This window comes from Salvia splendens, chromosome 6 (assembly GCF_004379255.2).
Source record: "Salvia splendens isolate huo1 chromosome 6, SspV2, whole genome shotgun sequence".
Lineage (NCBI taxonomy): Eukaryota > Viridiplantae > Streptophyta > Magnoliopsida > Lamiales > Lamiaceae > Salvia > Salvia splendens.
This window is the reverse complement of record NC_056037.1, coordinates 34,843,271-34,866,837: the sequence shown is the minus strand read 5'-3', so window position 1 is coordinate 34,866,837 and position 23,567 is coordinate 34,843,271. Positions and strand designations below refer to the sequence as shown.

At 36.7% G+C, this 23,567-nt stretch overlaps 2 protein-coding genes across 13 annotated transcripts; one reads left to right on the top strand and one right to left on the bottom strand.

Moving 5' to 3' along the window:
* Positions 1-71: 71 nt before the first annotated feature.
* LOC121808654 (formamidopyrimidine-DNA glycosylase-like) lies at positions 72-6,570 on the bottom strand. 2 transcript variants are annotated; one of them, XM_042209246.1, is made up of 10 exons: positions 6,241-6,570; positions 5,171-5,222; positions 4,200-4,257; positions 3,741-3,824; positions 3,497-3,631; positions 2,169-2,219; positions 1,824-1,901; positions 1,479-1,581; positions 946-980; positions 72-860 (listed from the first exon to the last, which is right to left on the bottom strand). In XM_042209246.1, the coding sequence occupies exons 1-10, from the start codon at positions 6,467-6,469 to the stop codon at positions 426-428; spliced, it is 1,260 nt and encodes a 419-aa protein (XP_042065180.1). In that variant the 5' UTR covers positions 6,470-6,570; the 3' UTR covers positions 72-425. The 2 variants fall into 2 exon arrangements, with proteins under 2 accessions (XP_042065180.1, XP_042065181.1); XM_042209247.1 differs by having other exon boundaries at positions 3,497-3,622; positions 3,756-3,824; positions 6,241-6,567.
* A 6,926-nt stretch (positions 6,571-13,496) lies between these two features.
* On the top strand, positions 13,497-18,746 carry LOC121808087 (N-acetylglucosaminyl-phosphatidylinositol de-N-acetylase-like). Of its 11 annotated transcripts, none has more exons than XM_042208439.1 (13): positions 13,497-13,925; positions 14,503-14,618; positions 14,732-14,850; positions 15,152-15,357; positions 15,669-15,735; positions 15,866-15,936; positions 16,706-16,770; positions 16,885-16,929; positions 17,221-17,301; positions 17,462-17,529; positions 17,843-17,894; positions 18,080-18,240; positions 18,404-18,746. In XM_042208439.1, exons 4-13 carry the CDS (start codon positions 15,249-15,251, stop codon positions 18,468-18,470), a joined length of 786 nt encoding a protein of 261 aa, XP_042064373.1. In that variant the 5' UTR covers positions 13,497-13,925; positions 14,503-14,618; positions 14,732-14,850; positions 15,152-15,248; the 3' UTR covers positions 18,471-18,746. The 11 variants fall into 11 exon arrangements, with proteins under 11 accessions (XP_042064373.1, XP_042064370.1, XP_042064371.1 ...); XM_042208436.1 differs by having other exon boundaries at positions 13,497-14,274; positions 14,503-14,616; XM_042208437.1 differs by having other exon boundaries at positions 13,497-14,300.
* Positions 18,747-23,567: the final 4,821 nt, after the last annotated feature.

Sequence of the window (23,567 nt, the reverse complement as noted above, 5' to 3'; positions counted from 1 at the left end):
CTCAGAAAAATTGTAAACTGAGCTACTACATGGGTAATAGTATGTTAATGGAAAAAAGAAGCAAGAAGACATTTTCACAACTTTGCACACACCATTGTCATTAGAAGTGGATATAGAAGTCAGTGCAAATAAACCGCTTGTCCTGTGAGTGTACAAAATTCCTTGCACTAAAACCATGAGAGATGCTGCCTAGATCCGAAAGACTACTATAAATTTCGAGTCTGTCCTAGAGTCTCATAAATAAGAAAGAGCAATCTATATAAATTACACAAAATTAGCAGCTCTTTCTGTTAGAAATCCTACATCTCCCCTTACCAGAAATTGGAAGGAGAGACAAGATTAATCATGTAGATTAGGAGTAGTTCTTTTACTCGAAGCAGTTCATTTCTGGGATGCTACTTCCCTGTTCTTCCATTCATTACCTTCTAAGCGTCTTCTTCCCCATCCTCGGTTCCATTCTCTCCAGAATTACTGAGGTTGTCATCAACTTCCTTGTGCTTTCTCTTTGCAGCAGCGCCTTTCCCTCTAGTTTGTCTCTGCTCAGCTTCACCAGTTTTGCCTCCCTTGGGTTTGCTCTTTGTAGGAGGCTTCTTCGCCCCTCGTTTTCTCTTCGAAGATGCATCATCGCCTTCATCGCCACCAGAGTCTTTGACACTGGCACTAGGTTTTTTCTTTGAGGACTTACTGGCACCACCTATCTTCCTCCCTTTTGTGACTTTTGGTTCAGCTGGCTCATCCTCCGAGCCTGACTCGTCAACACCACCACCATTTCCACCAGTAGTGCGCTTGGATCTTTTACCTGTCTCTTTCACAGCTTGGTTGCCACTCAACTTTTGTAACTCAGGGACATAAGCTGTTGTCTGCAATAGATAAGAATAAAATCTCAGGGGGGGGGGGGGAACTGCCACGATAAATCAAAAGCAAATGCTTAGTTTTGAATGATACCCTGCCACCAGCTTTGATGAAGTCAATTTTCTTCCCTGAAAAAACAGAAATCTTTTTTTAGCATTCTGATACAAAACTGAAACATCTAAATTTGGGGTAACATCACACAGTGACAACACAAGGAGTAGAACTTAGGTTTCCAATTTCCTTCCAAAGCTAGAAAAGTGGTGGTACCATGTGATTCAGTTCAGCTGCAAGATGTTGAAACTTATGAAGGTATTATCAATTCTATAGCCAGTCTTCTCACATTCCGAATTTTAGACACTATGTAATATGCAAAATAATGGATATAAGCATTGGCGAAGGCTATGAACTGAAACCAACAGACTGAAGTGGAACAAAAAGAATGACTAAGGCATCACTCAGCCAAAAGAAACCAGGAAATAACATATATCATCTCAACAATATTTTACAGAAATCACTTGGTATCATCAATTAAGCTATTGATTCAATCAACAACATCATTGCACTATTAAAAAAGTATTGATGAAAAGGCCACACATTAAAGAGCACTGCACAGGTCAAGAGCCAACCATCAACAAAAGCCTTGCCAGGCTTCTTTTCCCTAGAATGGAAAATCCAATCATCAGGGAATTGACTACTGTCAGCCCCAACCTCAAGAGCCTTTTCAGTTACCTGTAAAATAAACCGTTGATGTCAAATTTACCATAAATGTCCAAACATCTCACCATTTATTTTTCCTGGTTTCTTGTACCAGCGAACATGAAACAACCATTCAGTAGGAAAGCGAAGGCTTTCGGCATCAACTTCAACGGCAAAGTTTGTAACCTAAAAGTATTGTCTCTAGTAATATCCAGATGGAGCAAGCATGATGCAAAAAAAGAAACGTACATGTAAACAAACGCTATCTATAATACCTCATTAATGCACTTAAGCAAGGTTGCACAGCTTTCTTTGGACAGGCTGGAAGCAGTTTGCTGGGGGTGAATTCTTGCCTGTCAAAACACAATTAATTGGTCATGGATGCAGTGCCCACAGTTTTTCAGTTATATTTTATAGGTTAAAAGGTGATAGTATAATTAAATGCAAGCCAATATGTTGAAACTGAAGCTGCCTATACTTGGTTGTTGAAAATCACTGCCCCATGTTTAAACTAATAATAAGGAACAGTCAATCAATCTGACAGAAGCACGCCACCTCTATATCAGCACTTCACATCAGTTTTTCTCAAGTATAGGTGATGGAAAATAAAGCAGACTAACTTGGTATAGAACTTCATCAGCCATCCAATTGCCAATGCCTGAAATAAAACTCTGCAGAGAAGACCAGGCATATAATGAGTCATGTTACAAAATCACAAATACTAAGAGTATATCTTAATAATTACGCTGAAATATCTGAATAGATCTCCATACTATGAAAAAAAGGAAAAAAATGCTTATTTAACCAGTTCAGAGTAAGTAAAGTGTTACTCCATTAATTACTCATAGTCTCATATCAATCAGAAATTAATGAATTCACACATTTTATCTCAATGACATGACACGTATACTAACCTTAAATGAACAATTACATAAATAAAAATATGCAGAAAACTAGAATCCTTTTTCAATTGAAAAGCCCAATGAGGAAACATCACAGCCTATGAAGTGAAGTTGCGTCACTAAATCTGACTCAAATAAACTACACTTCAATCCTCTATTAATGGTTTTTAACAGGAGATACTAGCCATTATTATTATGTTTATACCTAGTTAATCTATTGAAGAGTTATGATCCTTTACGATCGAATATATACATACAACTTGAAAATAAGAATTGGCCCTCAGCAGAAAGCTCATCTAATTTGTTATGCCTGACTGGATCCATTAGTTGATGTGTTTTACGGAATATCTCTTTCTCCTCAAACGTATAAGCTTACAGGATATTTCATTATTCTGGGAACCTCCATCCATAAGGAGAGCTACACAATCTCTCTGACAATTAAGACAACCATTTAATGTGCATGGATCTATTGGAGTAAATAAAACCACCAAGCAGATCTACAGGATAGCTTGGTTACAAACACATTCATGCTCCTCTACATAAGCCCGGTGATTATTGATATTTCTTTCAGCAAGCAAAAGAGCTTAGACATAACAGGCAACTCTAGCAACTGATTTTTTATTACTTTGACCACCTACACCGTAGATGGTGTTCTGATACATGATTTCAAAGTTACACACAAATGGGTGGCAGGATTTCATTCTTTTCCATAATTTGAGAGAGTAGCATGCCCATGTTCATCTGATTTTCTTTCTGATATTCAATATAAAATCTTCATGATGTTTTTCATATTTTATGTCAGAAGCTCAAGATTGATCTCAATGCAAATAGAAGTAAGGTCAACCAAATTTACTGTGAAGCTTCAAAAAAAGATATTCGTCTTTATAAACCTACTTTATCATTAACATAAGTTAGAATGAAAATGTGGTATCACCACAAAAAAAATGATTAGGGGTTATTGATGCAGCAATAATTGCACAGCATAAGAATATTCCTTTTACAGTCTTCTCACCCCACAAACTCATACATGGTAAACCATTCAAAACCTGGTCGAGTAAAAGAGCCTTAATTCCAATGTTCTTCTTTCTCAATGAGTTGCTCAGATCATCTTCTGTCATCGGTTCCATCAATGCATCAGGTCCAAGCTCAGAGATTGGGGGAACAGAAACAGGCTGTAAAACCTCAGGTGCATATATTTCAGTTGATATAGTTAAGGGAAGAAAAAGACAAACATAGATTTTCAAAAACCAATTCATAAAAATAGAATATGCAGTCTGCAAATGGGGATACAGTTTCGCATATTACATTGTCAAGTAGGCGAACTTTAGCAAACCGCCTCTTGTCAGTAAATGAGAATTCCATGCCATCAGCTAGCTGAATAAAAATAAACAGATTTGTTATTTCAGCATGTAGACATCAATGTTGGCATATGCAACAAATATTTTCTTATGTCAAGCATGCTATAGAGAACAACATGAGAAATCTTTATCTGTGTCCACCTAATGTAAACATCAGAACCTTACTGCATGGCATTGCATAAAGGAACTGATTACATCATGGATGTATAATGATTAGTGATGCAAATTAAACACATTACACGTACATGTGCATGTCAAATACCCTTCTTATCTTTTCCTTTGAATTGCATCATGCACCATGTAACAAATAATGTGGTATGTAAAAATTCATAGCTTTATTAATTAAGAGTGAACAGTTTCAACATCATCCAAACAAAGAACAGGATCTCACTTCAACAAATAACTTGGAATACTTAGATGGCCATTCATCTGTATCCTTCACCGCAGACCTGTTAAGAGTAACATAAGTAATAAAGTACAAATTATATAATAGGCAAAAAAAATGATAATACAGCATTTTGTTGAATTCCTATTCTATAACAGCTAAACGTCGCCTCATTTTTCCTATCACCTACAGCATTTTTGTAATTTTAATTGGGTCTACCATCCTGAGTTCTTGGATGGACTGTAAAAGTAAGGAGGCATGTTTGATATTTCATTCTACCATCAAGTGTCAAAGGCAGACATGTATTCCTGAAATTAATTAAGTCCAAGTAAAATCCCAATCATGAAGAAAGAAATACTTATTTCCTGTACAGGATTCAGATTCAGACAAGCAATCATCCATTATTCAAGACTAGGTAGGATGGCCAAATTAAAAATCTCACAGTTAAAAATGCAGTTGCCTCATTTTTACACTGTGTAACCGTGACAACCTCATGAGCCATATCGGCACATCCCACTACCAGATCTATTACTTTATTCTTTTATTCTTACATTCTTTAAGTAAGAAGACAAAATTTGTATGATAAAAAGAAATGGCACAAAGACAAGAGTCATCACGATATACGAATTTCAGTCTCTAGCTACCTCTGGCACGATGAAAGCTTTATATCGACGACATGAAAAACCTCAAGTAACTCTCAAGTCTCAACTTAATCCTACCCCAGACAAGACATCTCCTAAACAATTATTTCTATCTTCATAGATCCTTCTATTCCTTGAACCCAAAGGGACCAACCAAAGGATAAAACCCCCGGTAACAATATGCCCTTTTATAGATATAAAACCTCCAAGGATAGACCACCAGACTGTTGTCACAGAGCACTGTAAGATCGAAAGTAACCATGATTCCCAGAGACTATATGCAACACACTTGAGACTAATTTGAACAATGCATAAAATGTATGGTAATATGCTTACCTTTTATATTTGGTGACCACAACTCCCTTGATATACACAGCCCCAGCCATTCCTGAAAGAAACAAATGGCTTATATCTTAAGTCCAACTACGAGTTCTTAACCCATTTTTTATTCTTAAAATTTACATACAAGCACCACAGGTAAAAGAAAATTTATATATTAACATGCATTATGTTTATTGTCGAGTTTCCCTATCTTATGGTTCCAGAAAGTAGGTTTAGCAACAAGATTTCATTGAGAGGGCAGTGCAAAGTAGGAGTTTCTCAAAAGACATAATATTCTCAAAAATGCATAATATTGACAAAAGAAAAAATAAGCCAAGTGCTGCTTGTTCGATTTCGACAAACTTCTAAGCACCGAGTGAAAACACTATTCACCATCCTCGGAATGTGATTACTCAGCCATTTGCCTTCACAAGTTCACATAACCACTAACCAGTGATTCGAGGACCTAGCAAAGTAGAAGGATTTTTAGATTATATTATAACCTCAATTAATCTAATTCACTTAATGTGCATTACAACCTACAATTTCTTCACATGAAGAAAGGAGGCGTTTATTATTTCATACAGCACTGCAGAAGAGGTTGCCAACAAACGGTACCAGTACAAAACTACCATAAAAAACAATGGCCGAATCAGAAACCGATCTTGATCAACAACGGCATGGGTATATATATTTTTTACTTCTTTTATTGAAACAAAGTTCTTTAACTTTATACTCACCACACGCCACAAAACAGCAGCCATATATCATTATGATATTGTTATTAACAGGGTTCGAATTAGTAGGCTTCAGGAATGTTGTAAACATAGCATTCTTCTAGCTGTACGAAGTGATATCATTGATCAATTAATCAACTTGCCCAGGTTAATCAGTCGCTCTGATATTTTCTAATTTGAAATACACCGAAATCCAATCAAGCCACATTGTAACAATAACCCAAATGAACCGGTCTCGCCAGACTAAAGATCAAGCACTAGTAATAACTCGAAAACGAAAACCCACAGAAATGCACGGAATTTAGGGTTTAATAAAAAAAAGCCAAACGACAATAATTGCAACAGTACCGAATTGGAAAGAGGGGATAGGAGGGGAGTCGAGTTGAATCCACATGTTCTTTCCCTTCCGATGAACGGCCACAATAGTTTTTCCAACAAGCGCTGCCTCGAAGTCCTTGGGAGATACACCGTCAATGACTTTGGAATCATCAGCTACAATCGCTTTTATTATCTTCTTCCCGATGGTGTTCTCAGCCAGCGCCCGACGCGCCGCCTCAACCTCAGGTAGCTCCGGCATTGTAGGGTGGCAGTAGAACTTCTCTGCTACAACGCAGAGAGAGAGAGAGAGAGAGAGAGAGAGTGAAGTGGACTGGTGAGGTTATCGCGCGGGCCACAGATCCTCTACAGTTTTAAAAACCACAGCACAAGCTGCTGTGGTCAAAACGCAGCCAAATACCCACTAAACGCAATACTTTGACATAATCCCTTCATTTCCTTTTATCCATTTGCTATTTTAAGTTGTAGTTTAACTAGTATTACACCGGTGCATATGCACAAACTAAGAATTTTTAAAACATTCATTTTAGATTGTAAATAAATTAAACAAAATTAAAAATAATATTATTATATTAAAATTATAAACAAAAAATGTACTGCATATACTAATAACTACGAATTATGTAACTTCAACCTATTAAACTTGAAATGACTAACAAATTACAAATATTTGGATAGCTCTGTGACACAATGCATGAATGGGAATCATTTAAAATAACAACATTTGATTAGATTATGAGAAAGAAAAAATGATCGGCTATAAAATAAGGTTCCGTTTATAATTATTGCAACAATAATTTAATGCTCAAACAAACATATCATAATAATTAAAAATACTACTACATTCGTTCACGAAAAATAGTCATATTTTATCATTTTAGGATGTGCACGGAAAATAGTACTACCGTTGAAAAAATAAAAACTTTTACTCATATTTTATCTATTTTTCTCCTTCATTTCTTATTTTTTCTCTTCTCTTTTTCTCCTAATCAATTTTTTCTCATATCTCTCATACTTTACTAATTTTTCATTAAAACTCGTGTCGTCCACAAATAAAATAATTTCAGAGGGAGTATATTAAGGCAAAAATATAACATCTCATAAAATATTTTCTATATAAAAATTATGTAATATAAATAAATAGGTTTTAAATCAATGTTAGACATATTTAAATAAACTTATTACTACTTTTTATATATTCTATACATTTAATAACAATAAATTTAAAATATTGACATGAGTGATAAATTATAAAAACAGTTAGCTAAACGATTCATTAAAATTAAAACATTAAATAAGAATTAAATACAAAATAAACTATAATACATTTAATTTACCAAAAGCGTTCATAATTCATACGACTCAAGTAGATCAATAATAATAATAATATATAAGGGCCAGTTAAATAAAAAGCTTATTCGATGAATATGATTATCCCTGCAACTAAAAGAATAATCTAACAACATTATTGGCCTTCGTCCACATTTTGTCCTTTACCTCATTCTATAGGAGTACAATTTTCGGTCGGAGACAAAAAAAACAGAACTACACTAAATATACAACAGATAATAAACATGAAATTATACAAAAATATGTTCTTTAAGTACATCACCGATGTAAAATTCATTGAACCTCAGAACAACAAATCTCACGGTCAACACTCTAAACTGATAGACATTGGTTTTGACTTCATAGGCGGTTAACTTTCATAAAATGAATGCAACGAATTTTGATAATCGAATAAATTGTGGAAGGCTCTAGATCATCGAGCAAGGCATGAAATGGTTCAGTGCTTTCAAACTTTCTTCCTATGTTAAGAATAAAAATATCAAGCTTGAGTTATCATAACCAAATGAAGGCTCCAGGTCAATTAGCAAGGTGTGGAACTTTTTCTTCTTATGATAAGAATAAAAATACCAAGCTTGAGAATGTGTGGATTGTAAGTTTCAAAATATCGTATTTATAGACAAAAAAAAATAGTCATGAGACTCTTCTAGTAGCTTCCACATTCTCCACGATAAAACTAAAATTGCAACTAATGGCTGATTGCCTTTATTTTGAATTAATTTGATCACAGTAAGAATTATTCATTGCATTAATTTCTTGAAAGTTTTAAACGTTTACAATGATAATACAAAATTTTTATGCTTGAAAGTTGAAACATTTACTATTATGCAAAAAACGTTCATAATGATTAAATAAAATTAATTATTATTAATGAATATGTATTGTCACCGATCAATCATAATATTAAATGTACATAAATATCATTATGAATAGTATATATATAACAACCTTTCATTTTCTATACTATTAATTACGACATATTTTATAAATATTAAAATTTATACTCATAACTTACAAATATTTTAATATAAGGTCAAAACTCGTCTTTTATATATGTATAGATAGATTAAACAAACTACAAGTTACTACAGTCTAACCTTTTTCAGTTGTGAATTTAAAAAGTCCTAAATAAATAGTGAAGATCAACTATACGTATTAATTTATTGACTTAATTGGTTTGATAATGTTCTTTAATGTTTAAATAAAATAAAGTATTCCAAAATAAAAAAAAAAACTAAAATATAAAAGAGAAAAAGGAAATGAATGGGATGTCGTCAGTTTCATGAGTTTAATGTGCAAATAGCTGCGTTTTGACCACAGCAGCTTGTGCTGTGGTTTTTAACACCGCAGAGGATCTGTACCCTATTGCGCGCTCTATAGCTTGTGAGTTGAGGGCAGTTGTGTAAATTTTGGGTAAATACATAACTCATACAAACTATATCACATTTGTTCATATTGGTACAAAAAGTTTAAAATTGACATAAACCATACAAAAAAGTTTTATTTGTGTTTCAGTTTAGAGCATCTCCAATGGCGGACGTCCGGTCGGACGTGCGCGACGGGCGACCGGGACGTCCGCCATTATGGCAGGGGAGGTCGGATACGGACGTCAGGTGTCCTCGGACGTCGGCGCGACGGGCGGGCAGACGTCCGCCATTGTGGCGTGGGTCGGACGTCCGATTTTTAAATTTTTTCAATTTTTTTAAACTCTATATATACGGCTCGTTGAATTTTATTTCATTCGCACCACTTGTGTTAACAAGTTGTTAATTTTTCCCGTTCGTATTCGTGTTGAAATTTTATTTCCGTAAACGTAAATTGTTTTATTTGTGAATTTGTGATTTTTTTTATTGCGGGAAGTCCTAGTGGGAATGGCGGATTGTGAAGGGGATGTCCTAGTGACGTGGCAGTGGGATGGGAAGTCCTAGTGACGTGGCGGGAGGTGTTTTCGGGATGTCCGAGTGGGACATCCGCCCACTGGAGATGCTCTTAGTACATTTCGTTAAATGTGTTTAAACGGTATTAACTTTTTACTTATATGAACAAACCATAAAACAATAATAAAAAAAATTTATACCAATATGAAACAATCATAAAACTTTTGTGTCAACATGAAACAATGACAAAACATTTTGTACTTCACATGGACAAAGCGTTAACGCCTTTTAAACACATATAACATAATGTATTAATTGTGTGTTGTGTATTCTGTATTAGCGCACTTGGTTTGGAGGTTTTGTAGTTTATTTCAATTAAAATGACACTGAAAAAAATGATTCGTTTCCTTGTTTGGTGATCTCTCTATTCCCTTATAGTTGAGTCATTTTTCTATTTCGGGAAGTTCCTTCATAGTTGAGTCATTTCCATACATAGTAACATTTTTCTTTTTTTTACTTTAATCTCTCTCACTTACTTTATTCACTTTTTACTTTATTCCCTTAACTTTTTTCTATTTCTTACTTTTTTATCTATTTATTTAACACACTCAATATTCCTTATTAAACTTCATGCCGAAAAGTTTCGCCTCAATTATGAGGGGACGGATGAAGTATAATTGATAGCTACAATTGTATTGAATGATTAATTTATTATTTCACATAAATATTGTGCATAAAATGTGCTTCATTTCGGCTAGATAAATAGCAGGTTCAATCTCATTACTAGATTCCATAGGAAAATGATGATGTGATCTTTTATGGTGCTCGAAGTCGCAGCATAATGTGATGTTCCGCACAATATATTATTTAATTCATAAATAATACTCCTGCCTTTATTTTATGGAGTAGTAATATTAATTTATTTTATATTAAATAAATTAATATGTTGTGCCTATGAAACTCAAACAACTCACTTATTGAATCTTTCACTATTTCAGTTACTTTAACGTTTCCATACAACAGATCGAAGCATCTCTCAACATGATTAATCTCCTGCCTTTAATCAAGAATGCAACAAAATATAACAATCTTTTTCATCTCCAAATTTTGTTCAATTCCTCGAGTCAATACTTTTCAATCTTCGACTTCCTACTTTAAGACATGGAACTAACTTCAAATTCAATGCTCATCTTCAACCAACTTTTTTATGGCAGATATATTGAGAGTCAATGGGTGGAACTTCTCCAAATAATAGATCATCTGATTCACGTTTATCCAATCTTATTTCTCGTACGGTGAATAACTTATTAAGCAGATTATATTATGTCACGATCACAACTCCCTAATCAAAGAAAGTATAGCTATTTCGCGACTAAACTTACTAAAAGGTCTCAGACTCATCATGGATAATACTTAATTCAACGGACACATTGTCTGAATGTGTGACAAACACAGATTTTGCATGTTTTTAAGGACTAGATTTGACTTGTTTTAAATGTCAATCATGAAAATTATGTTCTTAAATTGCATATATTATACATTTGGTATTTTTTACGTGTTTGTTGATAAATGATAGAAAAAGATAAAAAAAATGTGAAAAAATGCCAAAGTGCAGCAGCCTCTGTTCGGGCCTATTCTTCCAGCGATTTTGAAGTCCAGTCAGTGCTTACTACATGCCATTCTCTTCGTCTTCGAAAGAGCTTCGCGTGGATATCTTGCATGTCTCAATCGGAGTTCTGTGGAGAAAGTTATGACAATTCTACGAACGTTGCGCAGTGCAGTCAAAGTTGGAGGGAATTTATGCGGAAATTCACGGAAGAAAATAAATTATAATACTGTGAAGCCAAATCTCTCCTATTTCTTGTAGGGCACGAAATTTATCAAAAATAAACCTTTTTTCAGCCTATAAATACCTCTGAACCTAATTCATAATCTTGATCTCAGAGCCTTCAATCCTTCTCCCTCTCTACACTTCTTCCATTCCATATTCCACCCTTAAATTCATCCATCTTCCATTGGAGCGGAGTTCTGCAGATCCAGACAAGAGAAGACTGAAGATTGAAGATTCAACCGTGGGTTTTATCAATTTCTTTCATGTCTCGTGCTTTATTTGTAATTTTTACTTGCCTATGAGTTAAACATCAATTGTGGAATTTTTGGTGAAGATATTCGATTGATTTTCCTTGTTAGCTCTTGTAGTTATTTGATTTATCATTGCGCTTTCTATATTCAATTGATTAGCTACCTCTTGAATACATGTTAGAATTGATTAGAGTACTCGGGAGATGAAATAGTTGACTTGGAAAATGGATAATTCACACTTTAATTCAATAGAACTCGGGAGAGTTGAGGTTTCACGTGAGGTCATTGGTCTTAATGATATTTTAGGAGTTAGATGTTAGAGATTAAAAGGGGACTTTGATTTCAACACCTAATATATGGATTTCTCACCTCGGGAGATGGTTTAATCCAGTTAAGTGTCCGACTTAATAACTCTAGAGACCGTAATTCATGAAAGTCGATTGTGTTTTGGATCCTAATATTCTACATTCCTATACCTGTTTTGTATCATTGTTTATATGCTTTTCTTTTTATTTGTTTATTTATTTTTCAGTCTAGTTTAATAAAATCAAATAAAAAACTCCGTGTCTCTAAATAGTATATGTCACTTAGTATATGATAGCCAGTTGCAATCTTATTCCATGTGTTCGATATCCAAGTACTGACCTTTAGCTATACTAGATCTACCCTGTAAACTTGCATGTATTTTTAGTGCTAATAAATAGTGCATCAATGTGATAAGGGTACAACCACATAGAATCAGAGTAATTTCTGGGGCGTAGTCTTTACTAAAAACAAATTCTAGATTCTCGCAGCAGAAGAGTACCAAGACGATGTAATATGTATGAAGACATACTACATCAACTACCTCCCTACTTGTTTACTTTGTTTTCTTTCTTTCTCAACACCTCCTCCGCGTCGACAACGATCAACCTGCACATTAAGGAAAACAATATGCAGGGCTGAGTACTTGGTATACTCAGTGGGCTCATGCCGAAAACATTTCTCTTTTAGTTGTCAGCCAAACTTGAGTGAACACGGGGCTTTTCTGAAACAATTCCCGGTCACTAAAACTTTTATTTCTTTCTGAAAATAGACTGCGCAGTCATATGAACTTCTCATGAAATACCATATCTGATCTGTGTGAACCGGGAATGTGGCCACATTCCACGACGGTCACTGGACCGACCAACGCTAGCGCTAGCACACAGTCCCTATGTGTACACTAGTCCTAGTAGGGTTTGCGGCCCTACTAGGACCCGGATTCGATTTAACTGATTTGGCATAGCCAACAGATATGCAATCATAAATAAAACTAGGCATGATACAACCCATCTCAAAATATTCATGTTTTCACATAAAACACATTTCTGAAAGAAAAGAAGCCCACCTCGTTTGCTTAAACTCTCCCAAACGAGCACTTCCTGACTTGAGTTTACTCGTAGTGCGACGACGTTCCTTTATAACAAATAATATACTTAAATTAGGATTTAAGTAATTATTTATCTTGCATGTATGCATGCCTAAGCGTGCGCTTATTTTTGCTTTCTTTCTTTCTAGATCCATAATTCTTTATTACTAATTAAATCAAAGATTTAATCTATTCGGAGTCTTGCCGAACTGCTCGAGTACAATAATTCCCGGATTATTTTCTTTAAATATTTTGAAATACTTATTTGGCTAATAAAATTCCCATCTAATTATTTACTGAGTACTATTTCAACACGACTTAATAATTTCTCTTCTTCCGTGGCTTAGGGAGAATTTCTCTTCTTAAATCCTGAATTTATATCGAGCGGTGGCTCAATTTAATTCGAAGAGCTGTGGCCCAGATGATTAAATCCGATGGCCCGAAAGAATTCAATTGGGCAGAGCCCAAATTTTATTTCTCTTAATGCGGCCAAAGTTCAACAATATACCTAGGCCCAAATTATGCAAAAGTTGAGAAAACGAGGGTCCAATGATAAAAATACTCTCCCATCCGTCTACTGCCTCTCTCCCTTCTCTTCTCCCCTAATTCTCATTTTCTTCTTCAAATTAAATCCCCAAATGAAATAGGCGAAACCCTAGCTCCATTGCCACTGTACCGGAATCCCGCTTCTCCTCCCTCTCTCGAACTCTCGCCTCTCTCTGTCTTCTCACTACATCCCCAATTTGGACCAATCAAAATACGAAGCCAATCCTCCAACTGAGATGGGGGTCTAGACCGGAGGAAGGAAACAGCGTCGCCATCATCTCCTCTCCGGCGCTCGCACAGCATCTGCCGGAATCAGCAGTGCTCACCGTCGCTTCGCGGGGCTTCAGCCGTCGCCGTCGATTCGCGCTGCTGGTTCGAGACGGCACGGCATCGCCGCCACCGCCACCGTTCGCCACCGCTTCCAGCAATTCAGCGCCGTCGCGATCGTCTCCGAGGTAGCTTCTCGGCCCTACAGCTAAGTTTCTAGACTCTCATTATCTAGCTCGCATCTATCCCGTTGATTGGGTGTTGCTCTTGCTTGGTAGCTTATCTTAATTTAAGATACATAGTACTGTTGTTGCCTACGATTTATCATGTTGCCTGCTGTGGATTTTTTTTAAAAAATTTACTTGATTGGAGACTTGTATAAACATGAGGATTCTTTTGTTGTGGGTACTACGTAAGTTGCTGATCTTGATGTAACGGCAGTAGCTTATTGCTTCTAGTTCTAGTGCTTCTTCATGATGACATGAGAAAGGATTAGGTGGAAGGATGGAGTGTTAACTGCTGAGAGGCTGTGAAGAAGTGAGGATTGCTTCTCTCTTGCTGCTGTTAGTTCTCTTTTAAAAAAAAACCTTTGCATTTCTGATATGTGTGGAAGGTAGGATTTTATTGGGGAAATGGTGTGTACATCGTGAGGCTTGCCGCTTGATGTGCTGCTGCGTTCTTGTCCTACCTTGCAGTCCCTTTAACTGCATTTGTCTCCATGTGGTGCTAGTACTTTAATTAATAATGGCTTGTTTGTTGTGGCAGAAAAGGAGCCCTTATTTGGTTGTGTAACTGAAAGCTGCAGGGCTGTTGCGTTGTGCCATGAAAAGAGATCTCTAGTTTGCTTATACATTGGCTGATCTCCTGCAATAATGCAGTGTGTGTGTACTCATGATATTAATGCAGTTACCCCCCCTCATGATATCTTACTGCAGAGGCCTTATTCTACTGTCCTTTGCAGCACTTTCACTGAGTCGCTGGTGCGGTTTTGCAGGTGTCCAAGCTCTGCAAGATGGTTAACTGAAACTCTGCAGTTGAAACTCTGTAGAGCAGCTGTAGTTGTGCCGGAAAATTCAGGATCGCAGAGGATCTGAGAACGTCCCTCGAGAATCAGTATGAAGAACTGGAACTTAGAGAACTTGTAGAGCTAACGGATATATGATGTAATATAGAAAATAAGCATATTTGCATTCACTGTTGTAATGTGTGTATACACATTGCATTTCATTTTTCAAGTCTTCCTTCATTCACACTAAGCCAGCTAAGTTAAGTTTGGAACTGATAAACAACATAGTGTAACTGCCTGGCAGTTAACACTACTAAGTGCTAACACTCTTTTACTGCTAGCTTCTTGTTGTTGGTCATCTTCCTTTCTTTACATGCATCATATTCTTATTATTTGATGTTTGTTCAGGCTTCACTTGAGGATCTTGGGCTGAAGTTGCTCGATGAAAGGCCTCAGTGACTGATTGCGGCTACATTCGATCTCATATTCCTGTGAAGAATCAAACATGACATGGATAGCCTTAATCTTAGCAGTGCTAGTGCTCTGGTTTGCTTCTCTCTGCAAAGTTTTTCTGGAATCTATGTCCGCTTCAAAATCAGCATTCTTAAATGATGGTAATTCATGGTTTTTGTCCATGAGCATGTGATGAACTGCAGCATTTCAAAACAAGGCTCACTTCGGTGCATTCACCCTAATTAAATCCTAGTTGTGATTAATAAATCCTAATTAAGTTTGAAATATGGCGGACTCACTGTGCACCACAGCACCAGGCTGCAAACAAGTTTTTGATGCTTCTTAATTACTGTTTTATTCACTCTCCAAAAAGAAACTTGGTATGCTCATCAGCAATCCATAAATGTGCTCTGTGATTGGTTGTATATACACATATATACAATACTTGAATGTTTTTTGTTGGTTTCTTGAGTGGCAGGTGCTAGCTCTAAAAGGAGAAATGTCTTGGTGGTTATTGCTCATCCTGATGATGAGTCTATGTAAGATTGAAATTTTGTTATTGCCATTTGATGTCAAACACCTTTTATGATTTATTGAATACTTGTTCTTATCTTTCCCGTGCTCGGTCCATTTGGGTTTAATGTATCGTTTATTGTTCCATGCATGCAGGTTCTTTGCTCCTGTGATTAATTACCTGACTTCCATGCATCATAATGTGCGCATACTTTGCATGTCAACTGGTAATGCTGCCACATGTACTTGTACAATTTTCATAATATGCCAATAGAATTTTACCCCCCTCAATATTTGTTATCCCTGAATCCTAAACTACCAAATTTGTAACTAACAATGTTGTAAAAAAGTCATTACCTCATCATGATAGTTTCCAGAACCATTGGGCTTTATTTGTAGAGGTCATGAAACTTTTTTGAACAATTTTTGAACCACTTGTGACTGAAAAGATTTACGCTAAATCCATGCAAGAAAGTGTTGTTCAAGTTTTCTAAGGATTACCGATAGTTTTGGCTTCTTTTCAAGCATAGTATTCAATTGATAGAAATAAAATCATCAACCTTATCAGCTAATAGCACTCCTACACCGGTTTCTTCTAAAATCAGAGGATGTAAGGATATAAAATAATTAAAGTGGAGAACATGTTAGTAGGATATAGCATAATGTAGATAAGACTCTTCTCTACAATATTTTCTCTTACTTTACATTATCTATTATTTTTCCAAAACGAGTGCAAAAAGAAGCACCTCGCTTATGGTGGGACTGAGGGAGTACAATTTTAGATCTTCTAATCTATGTTAGAGGGATTTCATTTTTTTATATTAGAGCTCCATATGTATGTCATATTCAAAACGAAATTTAGCTGTTAACATAGACCAAAACCAATTCATTGTTTGTAAAGATATTTGATTAGTTAGTACTCCATAGAATATTTTTCTCTTAGGTTTTGTGAATTTTCTCAAACCTTACAACACTTGGTGCCTGCTGGTAGTGTAGGCAATGCAGATGGCATGGGAAGTGTTAGAAAAGAAGAGTTACAGCTGGCCTCTGTGGTTCTCAAGGTTTGTATTTTGATTTTTGGTTTGTGGGTATTCTCCTAATTTCATCGTGAATGCTTTCTATATGGTTCCTGACTAAAAACTTGTCCAAAAATACTCCAATTGCATTATATGCAGATTCCAGCACAGCAAGTGACCGTACTAGATCATCCAGATTTGCAGGTTTCTTTAGAAATCTCTCTCATATGTTGGCACTTAATCCCTCTGTCCCATTTAATGTGACTCATTTTCCTTTTTGGGATGTCTCACCTAAAGCAACGCATTTCCTAAAATGGAAACATAATCATATACTTTATTATCTCTCCTACTTCATTCTCTCTCCACTCAACTCACAAAACAAAACTGCAAAAATACCATGCCGAAAAAGAAACCCTTCTCTTTAAGTGGGACAGATGGAGTATTTTCTATTTATTTCAGGTGCTAACATAATGTTAAATTACATACTATTACTAGGATGGTTTTGGCAATGTGTGGAACTGGGATTTGTTGGCAAGCATCATTGATGACGAAATTCGTACCCATTCTATTGACTTGGTAAGAATGTCCTGATTATCTCTACTTCTCCACTCAATGGACACTTATGTTGATAGTTTGAGTCGTTTGTGCTGGTGGAGCCACAATTTGGTAGCACCTGTGCTCATTCTTCAGTTTATTGATCCGGTATTCTGTTAAGCTCTTGTGTTTTCGTTTCTAGATCATTACATTTGACAATTACGGTATCTCGGGTCATTGCAACCACTGTGACGTTCATCAAGGAGTAAGGTAAGAGCAAGAAACTCTTAGGTTATACTCTGTTGGTTATATGTCAATTAAGAGAAGTTCCGGTGTTGTGTGCATGTGTTTAAATTGGAAATTAAGGAAATTCTAGTAGAATTGAGCAACATGTCAGTCTGTGAGATTGCTCAATGAGATGAATGCATCTCTTAGTTTTTCTTTTATTTAAAAAGATTGTATTGGAATGGTGGTTCGTTAATTTTTTCAACCAATACATATCCTAGGACTATTAACTGCAACTATGTTGGAGGCATTAGGTGAGGAACTTGACACTAATAAGCTTCTTTTCTTTTTAACCCAGAAAGCTCATGCATGATGCCTTGGGGGGAAGACATCTCGAGGCCTGGGAGATTGTAAGCTATCCTTGTCATTTGAAATCTAGATACATGATTTAGATGTTTCTACTCAACATTTGTAAATTGTCCTTGTGGAATATCTTAAAGTCCGAAATTGGTCCCACATATTTTTCAAGTCTTAATAAGCTTTACTACTACAATATTTGGACTAAGTATATTTTGACAAGTTTTCATCATTTCAGATAAGCCCTAACATAGTGCGCAAGTACATCGGACCACTGGATATTTGGTTATCCATCATGTTTAGCCGACTTGATAAAGATGGACAATCACATTGCTTGCTTAACTTAGATCTCCGTAAAAGTTATGCAGCTATGGCTCAACACTCCAGCCAATGGGTTTGGTTCGTCTTTCTTGTTCTTTTTCATCGGCTTATTTCATATTTGGCATCATTATTACTACGGAGTATGATTTAACAGTGAACTCATATAAAAAAATTTCTTTTTCAATTTCTGGTGCATATATTTATGACTAATTCTTTCTTCTGGTTTTACTTCCTAATGCAGGTTCCGAAAACTTTTTGTAACATTTTCGAGTTGTACCTATGTTAGCACCCTTAAGCAGATCGCGTAAGTCTGCAGCCGAAGGTACATTGGTCTAGACGGAGGTCACGGAGCTATGGTTTATGGTCTTGCATCACCCATGGTGATTGGCGAGTGGAATGAACTGATACATGATAGTACTATAACTAGCATTGTTTTCATTTCTATTCCACAACATTAGTTTTGAATAACGAGGTTATTGTGTGTGTGGATTTTGGAAGAAATGGCTATGGACGACTGGTGGCTTGGTGCCAACATATATTTATCTTTTTGGATGACTTAATTTTTAAAAAACATTACTGCGGAACCAAAACTGTCACCGCCTATTAAGATTTCGGTTTCACAAAGGACATAATTTCATTGCAGCAAAAAAGGCGATTCCGTCACCTTGATGGCACTCCGATCCGAAATCATGTAAGTGGTTCAATCAGGGTATGCAGTAGCCTATTAAGGGTGATGTCTTAATCCACTAGCTGCTAGAAGTCTATCTCTCAAGGCCTTACATTTGTGTTTGAGAGATGGAAGCAATTACACGATAGTAGTGGGATTTGAACCTACATTTGTGTTTGAGAGATGGAAGCAATTACACGATAGTAGTGAGATTCGAACCTAGGCTCATTGCAGTAAGATCTGTCCCTCTATTGCCAATTGCGCTGCCTATGCGGGCAAAAAAAGGAAAGAAAAAAAAGATATTATTTCATACACAATGTATATGTGAAGATAACATTTACTACTTCCGTCCCCCAAAATTCGTCCCAGTTTGACCGGGCACGGGTTTTAAGGAGTAGTTTAACTTTGTATTAAATGAAGGAGTATAATGGAGTTTGGGTCCCACCTGGATGCTATTCTTTTATTCAGAAACCAAGTGAAAGAAACAAGAACTCAAGATCAATTGCAGCTCCATCAACACAAAAATTCATTCTCCATCAGAGAAAATCCCAAAACACAGCAATCGTCATCAAATCTCTGCAAATCTCACGCAGAGAAATCTGGGAAGTAGCCATGGAGGGAAGAGGCCTCAACGCCGAAACCCTAGAGAAACTGACCAAAATCTGCCCAACACAAGAGGAAACCACCAAAATCCTCCAATTCACCGGCGATCCAGCTAAACTCACCGACGCGGATGCCTTCCTCCGCCACATTCTACGAGCAATCCCATCAGCGTTCGTCCGATTCAACGCCATGCTCTTCCGAGAGAGCTACGAGCCGGAGATTCTCCATCTCAAGGAGTCGTTGCAGACCTGCGAGCTAGGCTGCAATGAGCTCCGTAGCGGCGTCTTCTTCTTCAAATTCCTCGAAGCGATCCTCAAAGCAGGAAATCGATTGAACGCCGACACGAATTGGGGAAACGCGCAGGGATTCAATCTCACATCACTGCGGAGGCTCTCCGACGTGAAGAGCGCCGACGTCAAGACCACGCTGCTCCACTTCGTGGTAGAGCAGGTCGCGAAATCGGAGGGGAAGCGGAAGAGTGAAGAAACAGAGATGGAAGAGAGAGAGAGAGATTGATGCTAGGGTTGTCGGTGATGGAGGCGGTGGGGTGGTTGAATTGCATTGAAGGCGGCGGTGGGTGGTTGCACATCATTGAAGGAGGGAGTGTTTAGGGAGGGGAGATGGTGGGAGTGATGAGGGGGGCGAAAGGGTGGCATCGAAAATGAGCACCCACATGAAAAATGAGATGGGATCAGAGTGTAAATATCATGAATATGGAGGAGTATAAAGATATGTCCATTTTTAGTAAGTTTGAAGTGAGACAAATTTTCAGGGACAGACCAAAATGGTAAACTGGGACGAATTTTAAGGGATAGAGGTAGTATACTATTAAAGAAGGAGTCAACTTTTTCAGTCAGTTCGGAATTAGCAGTTGCAATCTAATCAGGAATAAATTTAATTGAAATAAAGTCCAAAACCTTTGTCCTAGCGGCAAGAAACTTAGACATTATTTATATGAGATGCTGAGCTCGAGTCCTCTTGATATTATTTGTAATTTCCTCATTTCTATAGGAGTTTATTTGAAAAAAAAATATTGAAATAAAACTAAAAAAATCTCCACTCGGATTTGGTAAAAGTGTGGATTTGGTAAAAGTTGAAAGAGAGTAAAAAAAATAATTTACCAAAAAACCTCCACGCGGATTTGGTCAAAGTTGAAAGAGAAAGTGGGTTTTTAACTAAATTTTTTATTTTTTTCTCTTTTTATTCTATAAATACTCATCTTTCATTCTCATTATACAACAAAACACATCTATTCTTCTCAAATCATCTCTCTTTCATCTTCAATTTTTGTCAAAATGTCATGCGACGGAAACTCTGGCGGCTATGACTTGATCACGTTTGGCGACTGGGGGCATGTACAATATCTTGGGTGCTTTCAGTCCCGGTTCATCGACGCCGAGCACCCAAGGCTCGTCAACTCCGGCGGCGTACCAAACACCATATTTTGATGTGGATGCATACTCTCGTCCCTCCGCCCCGAGTAGGGGTGAGCAAAAAAATCGGAAACCGAATATCCGAACCGAACCAAACCGAAATTTTGAAATTCGGTTCGGTTTTAAAAATAAAAATTTTTGGTTTTTCGGTTCGGTACGGTTCGGGCGAAGAAAAAACCGAAAAACCGAAAAACTGAATTATATATATATTCTATTAATTTAATATATTATATTATATATAATATATATATTCTTTTAATATATTCTACTATATAATATATTATATGTATTATTAATTTTATATTATATATAAATATTCTATTAGTATATATAAAATAAAATAAAATACACATATATAAATATATATTTATATTATATTTATTTTTTTTCAGGTTTTTCGGTTTTTTTTTTTCGGGTTTTTTCGGTTTTGTTCGGGTTTTTTGATTTTTTAAGTTCGGTTTTCAGTTTTTCGGTTTCGGTTTTTCGGGTTCGGTTCGGTTTGGATTTTGAACTAAATTCGGTTTTTCGGTTTTGGTTCGGTTTTGGTAAAAAATCAAACCGAAACCCGAATGCACACCCCTAGCCCCGAGGAATGGGCAATCGCCGAGATTATCCCAAATTAGGGAGAATTTTCCGGATGAACCCACTCCGGAAGGAGCACGAGGCGGTGGAATCTCTGAGGGTCGTGCATTTAACGCCGAGGAGGAAGAGGACGAGGAGGACGCGGACGAGGACGAGGACGAGGAGGATGTAGGCCGTCATCCATACAGCCGCAAGGAGACGATGACTCTGTTCAACGCTTGGGTCAGCGTCTCGTACGATCCCATCGTCGGGAATCAACAAACCCGCAAGTGTTTTTAGGAAAATGTCACCGACGTCTACAACGAGAATAAGCCAAAGGGGGCCGCCGCCGCACCTTGAAGATGCTCCGCAGTTATTTTGACCGAGTCGACAGAGATGTCAATTTTTTTTGCGGGATCTACAAGAATGAAGCGGCAAATTACCAAAGCGGAGCCAGTGGAGCCAACATTCTGAGAGCGGCTTTGCGAGTCTTTAAAGACGACAACAATAAAGAATTCAAACATGTCGATGTTTGGGAGTCGGTCAAAGACGTTGAAAGGTGGGCTGACGGTGTCCAGTCCAGCACGGGCTCGAGCTCGAAACGCACGAAGCACACAACAGGTGGCCAATACTCGTTTAGTGAGGGCGGGTCAGACAACGCCTCACAAGAGGTTGAGGGCACGGCCATCGATGCAGAGGGCTCCTCCCGTGGGCACCGTCGGCCTCAAGGGACTAAGGCGGCGAAGGCGGCTAGAGGGAGGAGCCGAGGCGAACCAAGCCAGGCTGGCTCGGGCTCGGGCTCGAACACCCTAATGTCCATGTACTTGGTCGCCACGATGGCTGACATTTCCCGCATGACGCCTCCCCAATATCAAGCCCATCTTACCAGAATTGAGTATATGGCAAGACAAATTGGTATTCCGCCTCCATCTAGCTTGAGTGCACCGCCACCGCCTTCGAGGGATGATTCGCCGACGGAGTAGTTTTTATAATTTATATAAAATTGTATTTTAAATTATGTATTTTAATTTTTTTAGGATTTTAATTATGTGTTTTTTTTGTTTTTTTAGGATTTTAAATTGTAATTTTATTTTATTTAATGAAGTGTGTTTTTATTAATTAAATTTGTTGGAAATAAAAATAAAAACTGAAATTGAATGAATAGTTAAGTGATGAGATGATTAAGAGATGGAGGGATGCAAGTGCTGTCTTTTAGTTAATGGATGAGGTGAAAAGTACAGTGATGCCCATGAATAATGAAGAGATGTGACGGTTAAGAGATGGTTAAGAGACATGGATGCGGATGACCTTAGGCAACTTCGTACTATTGTAGCATTGTAATTATCGAGTAAAATACAAAAAGTTTCACCATCCTCGTAGGAAATCGAGAAAATCTTGGAACTATTCAAATTTCAACCATCCACCAACCCTTATAAAGCTGGAAACCCACCCTAAACTTTAGGCAAAATTAACTAATACAAGGAAAATATCTACATTATGCGTCTAATTTTGTAATATAGTGTAGTGTTTTTTTTTTTTTTTTTAATTTTAGGCTAGTTACCCTTTATGTCACCAGTTTTCGATTAAGTTGCAATAATAGCCTAAATACCAAAATATGCAAAAGCAGTTCTTCAAGGGTATAGTGACAATATTTAACATGATATAAAATTGTAATATGGCATGTGAGATGTGACACATCTCTCCAAGATTGGAGAATCGGTCATGTATCATATTTGCAATATTAGTACTCCGTATTCATTAATTTATCTTGCATAACTTTTAATTTCTTACAATTCGGTCAAAAGATTGGATTGAACAAAGTTCATTCATATAACCTTATAGATTAATGTTGCCTAGCACATATAATATGGGACCTTAATATCGTGCAATAATTAGTGCGCGATATTCTACTTCAAAACCTAGAACACGAAAATATTAGCCTATATTTGAGAATATATACAACATATAAACTATCAAACATATCAATATAAATATTTGTCTAATCTTAAAAAGGGGCTAATCCCGGTTCGAATGCAATAATTTTGATCTACAGTATGAAATCGATACATGTATATGTAAAACACCCAGAAAACTAATTATCATTATCTAAAAAATAGAGCAACCAATATTAATTATTATAT